Source organism: Quercus robur, chromosome 1 (genome assembly GCF_932294415.1).
Source record: "Quercus robur chromosome 1, dhQueRobu3.1, whole genome shotgun sequence".
In the NCBI taxonomy this organism is placed as follows: domain Eukaryota; kingdom Viridiplantae; phylum Streptophyta; class Magnoliopsida; order Fagales; family Fagaceae; genus Quercus; species Quercus robur.
Window position 1 is genome coordinate 35,897,861 of NC_065534.1, and position 14,523 is coordinate 35,912,383.

Consider the following 14,523-nt stretch of genomic DNA (forward strand, 5'->3'; position numbering starts at 1 on the left):
TTACGGGCAAAGAATGGATGAGATATCATTTCTTTAATTTTTTTTTTTTTTTTTTTTTTTTTTTTTTTTTTTTTTTTAAGATGGAGAGAGAGGGGGAACAAATTTTTCCTTAAGAAAGCTATTTTTTCTTTGGAAAGTTAGGCAATTTATGAGAGAGTTTGTAAGGATGAAATTTTCATGGAGATTATTTTTGGTGAAAGTAGGGGAAGCCCAAAGGTAATCTCTTAATGTTTGCAGGATGGAAATGGGTTACTAAAAAAAACACAAAAAGAAAGAGCAATGATAAAATGGTTAAGCAAAAGATCTCTCTTTACTTGGAAACACAAAATAATATGAAATGTGAAAAGAAGACATATATCGTATAACAGATTAATGCTGAAATTCATCTTAAGAGTTTATATCATTTTTCTTGTTTATTTGAAATCTGAACTAACACGGTACCTTCCAAGTTCCAACTCTCTTGGATACATTCATTCTTTCCAAATGTAATAATCTTAATATTGACCAATTGCAGCCTACTCAATTTGATTAGTTATAAGTAGATGAAAAGTTAAAGAAGTATCTAATGCAAAATGCTCATTTTTCCCTTAATTTTTTGTCTTTTTTTACCAAAGTTGTTGTGGGAAATCAAATCACACTTAATATGACGCAAAATATTTTTAAAATACTTTTTTAAAGTATTGAGATTATTGGAATAAGTTGTGGCTATTAATTTCTTTTGTATATAATAAAAATGAAAGCTCATGTCTCTGTTTATTAACTTATTATTATATTTTCAAATCTAATTATTTCCCTCTCTTTTTAATTAATTTATCTTTGATGGGCTAAAAAAAAAACTTATTGGGAAAAGATTGTCAAACTTGAAGAGTTATTCATACAATAGGCCAAAAGAGCATAAACCTAACTAGATATAGCCGCAGCCAACGGTAAAATTCAACTGCTGGCGTCAACATCTCCTGTGATGACGTTCGTTCCCGGGCTCCGATTTTCTATTTATACTCACATTGTTCTCTCAAAAAATCCCACCTCTCCTCTCTGTCTCTCTCTCTCTCTCTTTCACACACAAAAATACACATACAAAGCTAAATTAAGCTAAGAATCTAAGATGGAGTGCAGTGACACAAACACTAACTCTACCACTTCTTCAACCCCACTCTCAAGTTCTCCTTCATCATCCTCCTCTCCTTCTTCTTCTCCTCCTCCAACTCCACCTATTGTGATAAGCCCTTGCGCGGCTTGCAAGATTTTGAGGCGAAGATGTGCAGAGAAATGCGTGTTGGCCCCCTACTTCCCTCCTACTGAGCCAGCCAAGTTTACCATTGCTCATAGAGTGTTTGGTGCTAGCAACATCATCAAGTTCTTACAGGTATTTTTCACTTTTTTTTTTTTTTTTTTTTTTTGTTGTTGTTGGTGCTAGTGTCTTTCAGAATTCTTGATTAAACTGTTCTAACAAATGTGAGAAAAAAAAAATTGTTAAAATTGATTAAAAAAATATAATAACCATGATGGTTTTACTTGAAACTGTACTTTGGAAACTTATTTGTCAATTTCTATATGCTAAAACTAACTTCCATGGCAACATAGGTCGGGCTAAAATTCTGAGATGATGTTTATGAGGGTATTTATGCAAGAATAGGATTCAGCAAGAAAACAAAAATTATGTAAGAATAGAATTTTTGTGAAACTGTCCAAGATATTAGTTAGATTGCATGCCTAGTGGTAGATGAGATGAACAAAGTCACACGGCTGCTTCAATTATCAGGGTTTTTAGCTTAAACAATTCTCTTTGGAGGACCCCGCCTCTGCTGGTGCCGTAGCTTGTTTGAGTAAGGATAGAAATTGACCACTCGCAACTGTGGTGAACCTCACATTAAACGTGTTTGGTGTTCTTAGTTTGAAAAGTAAGCAACCTGAGTGTAGTTCGTTCTTAGTGTGAAGAGACTCGCACAAAGTTCTAAAATTTCCACATAGCCCATGTTAGTAGTCAGGAATCAGCATCTCTGACACAAAGCATGTTCAATATAAGGAACATGACAAAGCATGTCCATATTATAGAACAAGGGACATCACCATTTCCAAGTTTATTTTCACAAAACTTGCTAAGTTGTGCGGTTGTGATTGGTCTACATAAAATAGTGGGTAAAACACGTAAAAATGTCCATCACTCATAATCGCATAATTTAGCAAATTGTAAAATTAGAAATGTAAGATTAAAAAACGAAGCACTATTATAGAGTAGGAGCTTCTATAGTTTCTCAACTAATTTCAATTATTTGAGCTGAATGCTTTATGTTGACCTTATCTTTTATTTCCCAAATAGCCCTCTATGTTTTAGTTATTCATATCTTTACCTTTTCACTTGCTTACCCCTAAAAGTGATAATTGAATTTTCAGGAACTCCCAGAATCCCAGAGGGCTGATGCAGTGAGCAGCATGGTTTATGAAGCCGGTGCAAGGATCAGAGACCCAGTTTATGGGTGTGCAGGGGCAATTTGTCAGCTTCAAAAACAAGTTAACGAGCTCCAGGCACAATTAGCCAAAGCACAAGCTGAGCTTGTCAACATGCAATGCCAGCAAGCCAACCTTGTAGCCTTAATTTGCATGGAAATGTCACAGTCTCCACAGGCAACGGTTCAACAATCACTTGAGAGTAATTTCATCCCCAGCACTCCTAACAACTACCAGAACAATCCATGCTTCCTTAATGAGGATAACAACCCATGCTTATTGTGGGACCATCCTGTTTGGACATGATCAAAATTATAATCTATATATAGTAGTAGTGTAGCCAAATATTTCCAACTTAATCTCCTAAGGAGAACTTGAAGAACATTATTGGATTAATAAATTATAACTTATAGTACGAACTAGATGTAATATTATATGAACAAATTAGTGGGGGAGAAATGTAACAATCTCTTTGTTAAAGCTAGGCAAAGTAGATGGGTTTTATCTTCTTCTATGTAATCTTGCAGTATTGGAGAAAAAGAGATATGTTTGTTCTAAAGTCTATTTGGGTGTGGATTATTGGATCTTAAACCAACTTTTTGGTCACCTACTATAATTGTGTCAAAATTGATGCTTCACGAATTCCTTGTCAAACTAGCTTTTGACCATTTCTTGCTTTTGGTTTAGTTATATGCGGTGGGGTAAAATTTAAATGTTTTTTTTTGGGGGTAAAATTTAGTCACTGTTACTTAATTAAGTTCAATACATTGAATTTCTCATAGTTATCTTGATGAATAAAGTACAAATAATATAATCTTTTTAAGGATAATATATTAAATTCAATACAATGATGTGTTTTGAATTTTATTAGGGAACCAAATTTATTATACCTAAGTAATTGTATCTAATTAAGTTCATCCTATATGATAACCTTGAACACTCTTTAAGTCTTCCTGTATGTCGGGTTATAAATTAACCTCAGTTAATTAACTAATTACTCAAGTTGATTAATTAGTTCAATTGCAGGTAAGATTTAATTAACACACAACCAAATCGCCAATCTAAATCAAGTGCAACGAAAATAAATTTGAAGTGGTGATATGATTACAATGGGGAAAACCTTTATAAGAAAAACCCCAATAAGTGATTAAGGACTCAGTTTTGAAAAATCCACTAACAAGAATCGATGTTACAATTATAAAAAATCTTATCCTATCTCGAAAGACCTACTTATAATAGAACCTACTAATTTGAATGAAACTCAGCTCCAATCCAATTGGACTTCTTCTTTGCAAGAATCTCATATCTGTGTCTAACTCCAAAGCAATCAATGATTGTTGTAGCTTAGGTGCAAAGTTCTTCACAATAACATGGTTTGATGAATCGATAGCGACTCAATATAGAACTATATGCACAGAGATGTTGCAACAGCTCCAGAGTATGCACATGTCTCTCTTGATGTATGATGACGCCATAAAAATTTGGCTTTTATATAATGCATGAATTTCAAGATGGGCCAAGATATTATTGGTTGGAACAAAAATTATTGTTCTGAATCCCCATAGTTTGATAGATCAAGAGGTGTCGGGCTAGGTATATATCAAGCTTCATTAAGTCTTGATAAATCAAGAGGTATCGACAACTTGCTTTCATAGCTTTTCTTAAGTAGTCTTTTAAGTAGTTTTTTGTGTCTTCAAAATATACCACTTGTTCATACTTAGACACATTTAAAGTAAGACTCAAATATATAAATGATGTGTTTTGACTTTGATACACCAATATCTAAAAATATGATCCTAACACCGTAATCTATTTTCACTTTTTTTTATTCCACTCCTAATAAATTGTGATTCTTTCTTCTGTGTTTACTGTTAGCGCACAATTTTAACTATTTATAAGCACACTCTATGAGTGCAATACAAACAATGTAAATACCGTACAAGTAAATGACAATGAGCCTAATCCAGTATGGACTTACAACGTAATGCGATTTATACTTTATAGTCCCCTCATATATATTCAAGTTGGGTAGTGGGAAACTAACATTAGTACTATAAATAGTGACGGTAGGGTACCTAATGTGCTTTAACACCTTTAGGTTAGTAACCACAATCTTTTTTGTCCCTGTTGCCCACCGTAATGGACCACATAATCATAGGTTCTTTAGTCACCATGTAGTTTGATGATATCGTCTTTTTTGTACAAAGGGACATAAAGTGTTTGTAGTTAACCAAAAAAAAGAAGTGTTTGTAGATATGAGATTCCCTTAAAGTTTCTTCCTTCATCTGAGAAAAATGAAAAAGAAAGGAAAAGAAAGAGAGAAAGAATTTACTTCTAAATATTTATTGTTTTAAAACTCATCTAGTGACATCCATATCATGCGTGTTCATAAATTAGCTAGTAATTATAAAGGAGATTCAGATCCCTTGAGAGAAAACGAAACTATTTTGCCAATTAGAGCTTTATTATATCTAGCGTGAGCTGAATCAGTGTGTTAACATTTTAATACTTCTTTATGAAATTGAGATTACTTTTTCTTTCTTTAGATAGATGATTTAATTTAAATTCTTTATTGGATCAGAATCGAAACAATACCACTAAACCATAAAATTCTTGATTACGTTTTGATAATCAACTTACTCTAGTTAGATAACTCTAATATGTTTGTAATAATCTTTGAAATATTGCAATTTAAGTTTTAAATTTCAATATGCATTCTTATTTTACCCATACTATGAGTTCTTTCTATCTAATAACAAAAATTAAAATATAAAAGAGACAAATAGATATTTATTCATTTTGAAGTAAAAAAATTTGTCGCAAGTAATACATTTTCTTATTTTTGCAGTTACAATATTTATTTCTTTTTGTTTCATCTTTTATGCCAAACTCCTATTAGTTTATTTATTTATTTACAATTTCTTTTTAATTTCATTTTTTTCTATAAAAAAAATACACAAAAATGTTAATTTTAATACAAAAGCTTGAGGGTAATAACTATTGCACAAAAAGTACACACAATTTTTTTTTTTTTCTTCACTAAACTCATAACTCTGAACTCATAATTCAGTAAAAAATAAATACTTGTATGTACTTTGTGTGCAATATTTAGTGTGAAATAAACACCCCCTCAAAACTTATTACTGTCCCAATCTTTTACAAAGTAGCACTCTTTATTATTGATGGTCAAATAGAAGAATCTAATAAGAGGGTTTGGGCCCCATTTAGAGAGACAGTACATATTGGCCCTAATTTAGATCAACACTCAACAGCAACATGTGTCCGTGTTGATCGATCTTTGGTTAATTTTCTCTCAAGCAATGATGGCCCTATATGTCCCTTAATTCTCAAACGCGGCATTGGCAATAATTCAAACCATGTGAATCCCACGTGAGTTGATCATTTAGCTAGGCAACACCAAAGTGTCACTTGTCGGCACCGTTTATTAGTTTACATTCTCTCTCTCTCTCTCTAAACGGTGTCCATTACAATATGAACCCAACACGCCATTATTTTCAATGCTTGAACGGGAACACATTGCTCTCTTTTGACTCAATCTGTAACTCTCTTTTAGGTGTACCACTTAACAAACCTAGTTGATATGAAATATCAATTTTAAAAGTCAAAATACTAATCCTTTTGATTTAGTTTTCACTATAATGACAAAAACTCATGCGTTTGTATTCACGACATTTCGAAGTGAAATCATGAACTTTAAGAAGAAATGACGAAGAAATAGCTGACTAAATTTATACGAATGAGATTTGCATGTCACACGTCGATTATTGTGAAATGGGTATAAGCAAAAATGATGCAAAAGGAGAAGAGGAAACATGTTACTTTATCGAGTTTTTCCATAGAGTACAAGAGCCGTAGTGGGTGAGCTGCATTTTAATGACCAAAACTTGGAAAAAAAAATTACTTGAAACAAGTCTAAAGTCTAACAACCCGTTAATATTGAAAAAGCAACTGCGGAATTGTCTGTTGTGGTTAGGGCTGAGTTGAATAGAATTGAATTACTACTAGTTTAACTCATTAAGCGTCTGTTTGGATACTACTTATTTACTGAAAATATTGTAGCAAAATATTTTTTAGAAAACAAAATACTGTTCACTCGCTATTGTTTACATATTTTTGTGCTTTGGCTGGTCCATAAACAGTGCCATGAGACCAGCCAAAAAATGCAGACGCACAAGCAACGCAGACGCGTTGCTAAACAAAAGCACACTAAAAGAAATTAAATTATTAAACCCCTTGTTTTGCACGTTAATCTTGAGAACATTTGAGATGCATATAATAGTGAAAGTGTGAAACAAGAAATTAAGGAGAGCTTTTTTTTTTTTTTTTTTTTGAGAGAAAGAAAGTAGTACTATTTATTTCGATTTGTTACGAGGAGAATTTTATTGATCGTTTAGGACACGGTTTGTGTCCATAGTGGAAACTTCCACTAGACATAAGCCACACCCGATCATTTATTATTCTTTTTCTTTGGAACATTAATTACCTTCATTTCAAATAAAACATTATGATTATTCACTATTGACAGATTCTTAATTAACAACTCAGTAGGACCATCAGTAGTACGTTTAATATGATTATAATGTTGATTTATAGTGCATGCTATAAGATTCAATATAGTCTATCAGTAAAAGTTTTTGTCTCATGCATATGCACATGCATGAGACAGTGCAAGTCGTGCGACACATGAATGTTTTGACGCATCACGCATTAAATGAGAGTTTTTGGTGTCCTTCTGAGAACACAACAAAAAACAATGGCCCTCTAGACTAATCTGCTCCTTGGAGCACCTAGTATAGGTACTTAGGTAGTTAAGCATAGTGGTGAATTTTTTGTTTTTATGAGCTTTTTTGGGGAATAATAGTGAATTCTCAAAGTGTATATGTGTACTGTAACTCCTTGGAGCACCTAGTATAGGTACTTAGATTGGTAAACATAGTGGTGATTTTTGTTTTGTTTTCATGAGCTTGTTTTGGGCATAATAGTGAATTCTCAAAGTTTTTATTAATTTTTTTGTGTGTGAGCGGAAAATATAAAATTTTTATTTATTTTGTACCTTTTGCTCATTGAGAAAATTGGCTAGATTTTACAGGATCAAACCAATGAAAGTAAAGGACTGATGGAAATTAATGAAAAAATGATGGTCGCTCGGCAAAAAAAAACTTTCTAATTAAATAGAGTAAAAGAACTTTGGATCGTCAATCTCTTCTTTAAAGATTGGGATGAGTCGATGTCAGTTGATAGTGTGAAAGGTCTTTTGAAATGACTATGTACCGAAGTAATCCCCAATCTCTTAGTCGAAAAGCAAGGTGCGGGTTAGAGGCTAGGTTCAATGGACAGATATTGGATAAATATTTTGATCCAACTATTGAGGAAAATTATGAAGAGTCATAAAGGGAAGTAGTTTTATCTTCTAACTTGGGTGAATTTAGATCTTCTCTGGAATTTTTTGCCAAAAAAATGAAATGAAAGTGTTAATGAAGATAGGAAAAAGCTTCCCTTAAGACCCTTATCTTTGTTGGGAAATTGCCTCAAATTTCAATTGTAACTTGGAAAATCAATTAGGTTTCCTAGTTGAAGAAGGAAAAATTAATTTGAGTTTCCTTGTTGTGGAAGGAAAAACTATTCCTTGGTGCGGAAGGAGAGTCTATTCCTTGTTAAAGAGATAATGTATTCCTAGTCCAAAAGGTAATGGGAAAATAGTCTTATAAATAGATAATGCTACAAAGAATTTGAGAGTTTTGACCCCAAGGATCCTCCCTATAGGGAGAGGGAAAATATAATGTGAAACCAAGAGGAAAAAAAAAAGGATTTTCACTTGGGAGGAATGCAAGAAGAAGGAGAGAGCAAAGTGTTGTTGCCTTCGAGAGGATAGTCAAGGAGAAGAGAGTAAATGGTTGCCGCCTTCGAGAAGATAGCCAAGGAGGAGAGAGTAAAAGGTTGCCGCCTTCGAGAAGATAGCCAAGCAGGAGAGATCAAAGGATTGCCGCATTCAAGAAGATAGTAAAGGAGGAAAGAGTAAAGAGTTGTTGCCTTTAAGGAGACAGTCAAGGAGGAGAGAGCAAAAAGTTGCCACTTTCAAGATGATAGCCAAGGAGGAGAGAGTAAAGGATTGCCGCCTTCGAGAAGATAGCCAAGGAGGAGAGAGTAAAGAGTTGTTGCCTTCAAGAAGATAGTCAAGGAAGAGAGAGTAAAGAGTTGCCGCCTTCGATGAGACAACCAAGGAGGAGAAAGTAAAGAGTTGACGCCTTCGAGGAGACAATCAAGGAGGAGATAGCAAAGGTAGAGTAAAGAGTTGCCGCCTTCGAGGAGACAGTCAAGGAGGAGAGAGTAAAGGGTTGCTGCCTTCAAGAAGATAGTCAAGGACGAGAGAGCAAAGGGTTGCTGCCTTCGAGAAGATAGCCAAGGACAAAAGAGTAAAGGGTTTCCGCTTTCGAGAAGATAGTCAAGAAAGAGAGAGCAAAGTGTTACTCCTTTCGAGAAGATAGTTAAGGAGGAGAGAGAAAAATGTCGCTGCCTTCTAGATAAATAATTAGTGTGTGTGAAAGTAAGAAAAACAAGAAGAGTTTTTTCTTTAGCTGTGAAACATACACAAGAGATATTGTAATTGATTTGAGAATAGTGCATTGATTCAGAGTTTATCCCATGGTTTTTTCTTTAAAAATAAAGGGTTTTCCACATAAATATTTATGTTATTGCGTGTGATTGTTGTTTTGAATTACTAATATTGTTGATAATATTATTTAGGCCCCAACAATCCTTAGGAGGAAAATATCTCCTTCTACTATTTCAGAAAATCTAACACAATATTGTAAAAAGTGATCATACTAGTTTAAGATCTTATGTTATTGATGAAGAATCTTCTACTTTCTCCTTTTAAACTTTTATTGGATCAGAATCGATCGGTTTTTATTAATTTATTAGTTCTTATTAATTTTTTTGATGTTGACTTTCCTGCAAAGTTATTGATAATTAGTTCTAAGAAATATATCATTTATACTAATAATATACTAATTATTTTCAATATAATAAATCTATTTCGTGGTCTAATTCTGTGTAAGTGGTTATTAAATCAATATTATCAACAAAACAAACTACTTTCCAAACCATACTAATAGCCTCTAGCTTGTTTGAAAGCTAAATTTGCTTTTATGGTTTCTCTTTTGCATTTTAAAGTTAGCTTCTGCTATTTCAACAGTTTGTTTAACATTTTGATGAAAAACAATATAGATGAAGATGTGTAACTTTCCACTGGGGATAGTAACTCAATGTAATTCACTATTTCACATTGGGGATAGTAACTTTCCATGAATTTATTATTTTTCAGTGTGCTTTCTCTTTTAGGGTGGCATAAGATAGCAAATTAAAAAATAAAATAAAAAGAAAGCATACATACATCTATTTAACTTTTTGTATTAATTACCCAATTTGAACCATATTTCTTCAAAAAGAAAGCATACATTGTGTTTGGAAGTTTGAGTGAGGGGAATAGAAGGTGCAAGGAAGAAGGAGGAGAAAAGGGGAGAAGAAGGTATCATACAAATTAATAGTTATACCCATTTTTTAGAGTCTTTTGGTTAAATAAGAGTTTATTTGTGATATGTATACAATTCAACGTTTTTTAGTTGATTGAGGAGAGAGGTGAAATTTGGCAATGGTGTTGTCGAATTTGTGAGAAAAAAGTAGGAGAGAGAAGAGGGAATGATGTGACCGAAAGGGGAGGAGAGAGAAAAACAAATTCGACAGTACCATTGCCACAATTGTTGCTGCCCATTTTCTTGCTCGTGATTGACTACCCATGACTAAAAATGGAAGAGAGAGAAAAACTTTGTATTGTGGCATTGGTATTGCAAAATTAGGAAAGAGAAGAGAGAGAGAAAATTGAATTGTGGCAATGGTGTTACCAATATAGGAGAGAAGAGAGAGAAAAAAAATTGCATGGTGGCAATGGTGTTGCCGAAATAGGAGAGAGCAAAGGGAAAAAAAATTATATAGATAATGTGGGGGTACAAGGATCCAAAGCAGTAATAAAGTGGGCAAGGTTGTTTCCAAGGAGGAGAATTTTGTGAGGAGTCTTTGGAGAAAAACTATTTTTCTAACAAAGGAGTTCGGGATATTGCCGTTGAAAAAAATACCGAGGACCGAGGACTCTATATTAACCTCAGATGATCGAGAATTAAGCGTGCAAGGAACATAGTGCAATCCCACAGGAGATAAAGGTAACTTGGTATAAAATGTTAGGATTAATGCCCTAAAATCCTATTATATGATGCTATGTATGTTATTATGTATGACTTAATGTTGTAATTAATAAAGTTGCTTTATTATTATCTAAAATGATGATAACATGAATATTTAGACATTATCATATGGTCCATGAGATGCATAGTATGTGATTTATGTGAAAAGTTACAAAAGATATAAATCACAAGTTCTTTATAAACTCAGAATTTTAGTTCGTAGTCAGTAATGAAATTAGGCATTTCATCTGTGAAAACTATAACATATCAACTAAGATGATTTGTCTTGATCATGTAAGTAGAGACTTCTAGTTGATATGTTGATATGTTTTAAGAGTTAAAACATATTGAACTGGACCACTGTAAGATTTATTTTTCTCCTAACGACTATTAAATGAAAAATAAATCTTACGACTTTTATTTACATGAACTCTTAATCTTGAGAGAATAGTGGACATGATCATGGAGTGTAGATTGTTTTGATATATCAGAAGTGAGATCTAAAGTTACGGTCAAAATCTCAGTATGTTGGGCAGCCACATTTAGTGTTGATGGAACATATATTCTCAAGATGGAATTCATAGTCTCTTAAAGGAGATACAAAATATTCCCTTGAGATAAATTTAATAGGTTTGTTATTCAGAATGTTAGGCCTAACTACTTTAGTAAATAGTTACTAAAGTATATATATATATATATATATATATGATGAATAACTTGAAGGATTAAACCGAGTACTCAAAGATTAAGATGTAGTAATTTATAAAGTGACAGTCTATATTCATGACTTTGTATTACTACGAATATTTTATTAATAAGGCTTAAAGTGCAATTATATTTATATAGTGGTATTAAATATAATTAATGATAATTTTGGACTTGTCAAGAGTTGGCAAAAAAGACCAAGGCCCATTGTAGCTAGTGTCTTATTTGTTCCCTTTTGGTCCCACTCCAAGCCACATACTAAAATCCAATTAGAAAGGCCCAAAAAGCTAACCCAATTAGATAATCAATTATAAGGAGAGAAACATACAGAATTTTAGAAAAGAGACATGAAATGGTTTGTATGTGAGTGTTGGACACTCTTTAATTCTCCCTTAAACAAATTCATATAACTGATTGAGAGACCACACCTCTTGGGCATTAGTGGAATTGGAGTGAAAACTAAAAGTGTTTCCAAGTACTTCTAATCTTTGTTTTGAAATTCACCACACCAATGTATACTCTCTTGTTCTTAATTTCTGAAATTTACATAGTACATGTTTTTAATTGTGAATGAAGTAAATCCGTTAATTTTTCCGCTGCGTATGTTTTGTATGAGATACAAATATGTATTTTTCCAAAAATATAAGGAAGAGAAGAAAAAGGAAGGACAAGGCAGCCATCCCCTCCACATTAAATGCACCACAACCACTTACCTGGCCGCATTAATGGAGAAATGACCCTGATCAGTGTCCCACACAGCTCATATTCTAGTGTCAAAACCTTCTAGCAAGGTCTTGATAAGACAATTGTCAGAAGAGTTTAATCGTAGCCCTCCAAGTGTAAGATCTAGATGCACTCTTGCTAAGTTATATAAAGCCAAGAAGCGTCTGGATTAGGTGGGTGGGACTTTTGTATAAGAAAAAGAGGAGAGAGAGCAGAACCAGCCATTGTACCTTCTTCCTCAGACTAAAATCAAGGACAAACACTTAATCAATTCTCAATCTATTTAGTTGATTATCAAGCTACATGATTGTCATCTTTTGTTACAGAATGGGTATTTAATGTTAACCTTGCATCCCATCTCTAAAATTAATTGTGTGGGCAATAGAAGCTTCTATTTTCTTTTTCTACCCGCCACAGATAATATTATTTAGCTTATGATAATAAATATGTAAGTTAATAAATACAAAAAACAACAATATAAAATAATCAAATTCATATATGGTGACTCAACAATTTATCATGCTAAATATCAAACATAACTTACAATACTTGTAATCTTAACCATAATAAAATTAAAAGAAACTCAAATAAAAGATTTATTAATCTAAATTTTGAATAATAACAATCAATAATAACAAAAACAACAATAATAATCATAATCATAATCGTAGTCACACACACAATATTAACTATAATATAATAATACATAATATTTACAAAGAATATATACAATAAATTATTTTCCAACCAATAACCACCATAAAAAATTAAATAAATAAAAAAGTAAAGATTCAAGAAACTTACTTGTCTTTTGATATCATCTGAATTTTAATGAAATTGAACAAAAAATGTAGGATTTACTTCACTAAATAATAATAATAATAATTTAATTGATGAGTTATGTAGGGGTGATAGGCCCAATAGTATGTATTTATGTATATATTGGGTCGGGGGTCCAATTCAAGGACGTTAAGTAGTTTGTGGACGGGTAAAACACTATTATAGGAGTCTGTGTTAGGGAATGAAGAGGTGAGGTTTGGTCATAAGAGTCCAAGAAGGTGGTCCAAGGATGAATGTCTTTTCGGTTGAGCAAAGCTGAGGTCCGATGGTGTGGTCTGCCATCCAGGACAACATTCCAAGAGGTTCTATTGATAAGGACAAGCATCCTAGAAGTACAGGACAAAGGAAAGTCATATAATATCTAAGAGAAAGCTGTTACCACCGCATTGAATACTCAATAGCTAACTCTTTGGCCGCATTAATGAGGAAGTAATACCTGAACAGTAATTTTTAGCCTTATAGCTGTTTCCCAAAAATTTCAGAAATGTGCTGATGGGATAATGATCAACATCAGCAATCTAATCTACACGTGGAGGATAGAGATGAAAGGAGGAAGATATTATAAAACAAAGAAAAGACCTTAAGAGAGGGGGATTGGGAATTAAGAGAAAAAGACTGTAGCAACAAGAATTGTGCTTGTAATCAAATTTAAGAAATATATACAAGAACTGGTCTCCTCGGATTGTGCCGAGGACGATTTTCTTTAGATAAAACCAATCTATATTTACTTTATTGTCATCTGGATCCATTATAATTGTTACCCAACTCATTAGAGCCAAGTTTTCTAATCCACTCTCTACAAAGTCATTGTATTGGGCTCTTTGGGCTTAGATCATTTTACCTTTTGGGTTTAGGAACCAAATTGGGTCCTTACAAGTTATATTTACATTATTTTTAATAAATAATAACAAAAACATTATGCAATATGTTATTATTAAGTTCCTTTTAAATTGATAATAACAAAGTAAAGAAAGAATTAATTATACAATTTATAGAGAGTTGTGTTAAAGAAAAATTTACTTCATGTTTTATTCTGCTAAATGAAATGTAAAACTTACAATGTTTGTGGTTTAATAACAATAAAATGATAGGAATGCAAACTTACAATTTTTTCCCTCTTATCTCTCCTATTTTGGCAACTTTATTACCACAATACAACTTTTTTGTCTCTCTCTTCTCTCCTATTTTGGCAAAACCATTGTCACAATGCAACTTTTTCCTCTCTCCATTTTCAATCGTGGGCAGTTGGTCACAGGTAAGAAAATGAGCAACAGCAATTGTGGCAATGGTATTTTTGAATTTTCATTTTTCTCTCCTCCCCCTTTAATCTCATCATTTCTCTTCTCTCGCCTACTTTTTTCTCACAAATTTAGCAATACCATTGCCGAATTTCGTCTCTCTCCTCTCTCAACTGAAATACTTTGAACAATATAAATATTACATATAAATTCCTATTTAACCAATATTTAGTCAAAAGACTCCTTTTTTTTTTTCAATTCAAATAAAATTTTTGGTATAATTTAATATTAATTGAAATATTTATTCTTTG

At 32.6% G+C, this 14,523-nt stretch overlaps 1 protein-coding gene across 1 annotated transcript; it reads left to right on the forward strand.

The window, feature by feature from the left end:
- The first annotated feature begins 1,011 nt into the window (after positions 1-1,011).
- LOC126733275 (LOB domain-containing protein 1-like) lies at positions 1,012-3,010 on the forward strand. The gene is made up of 2 exons (XM_050436510.1): positions 1,012-1,366; positions 2,395-3,010. The coding sequence occupies exons 1-2, from the start codon at positions 1,106-1,108 to the stop codon at positions 2,752-2,754; spliced, it is 621 nt and encodes a 206-aa protein (XP_050292467.1). The 5' UTR covers positions 1,012-1,105; the 3' UTR covers positions 2,755-3,010.
- Positions 3,011-14,523: the final 11,513 nt, after the last annotated feature.

What these genes read in the sequence shown, in the direction of transcription:
- LOC126733275 (XM_050436510.1), top strand. Translation starts at nt 1,106, where the DNA reads ATGGAGTGCAGTGACACAAACACTAACTCTACCACTTCTTCAACCCCA. An exon ending in ACATCATCAAGTTCTTACAG is followed by an intron (nt 1,367 to 2,394) that starts GTATTTTTCACT and finishes TTGAATTTTCAG; the next exon opens with GAACTCCCAGAATCCCAGAG.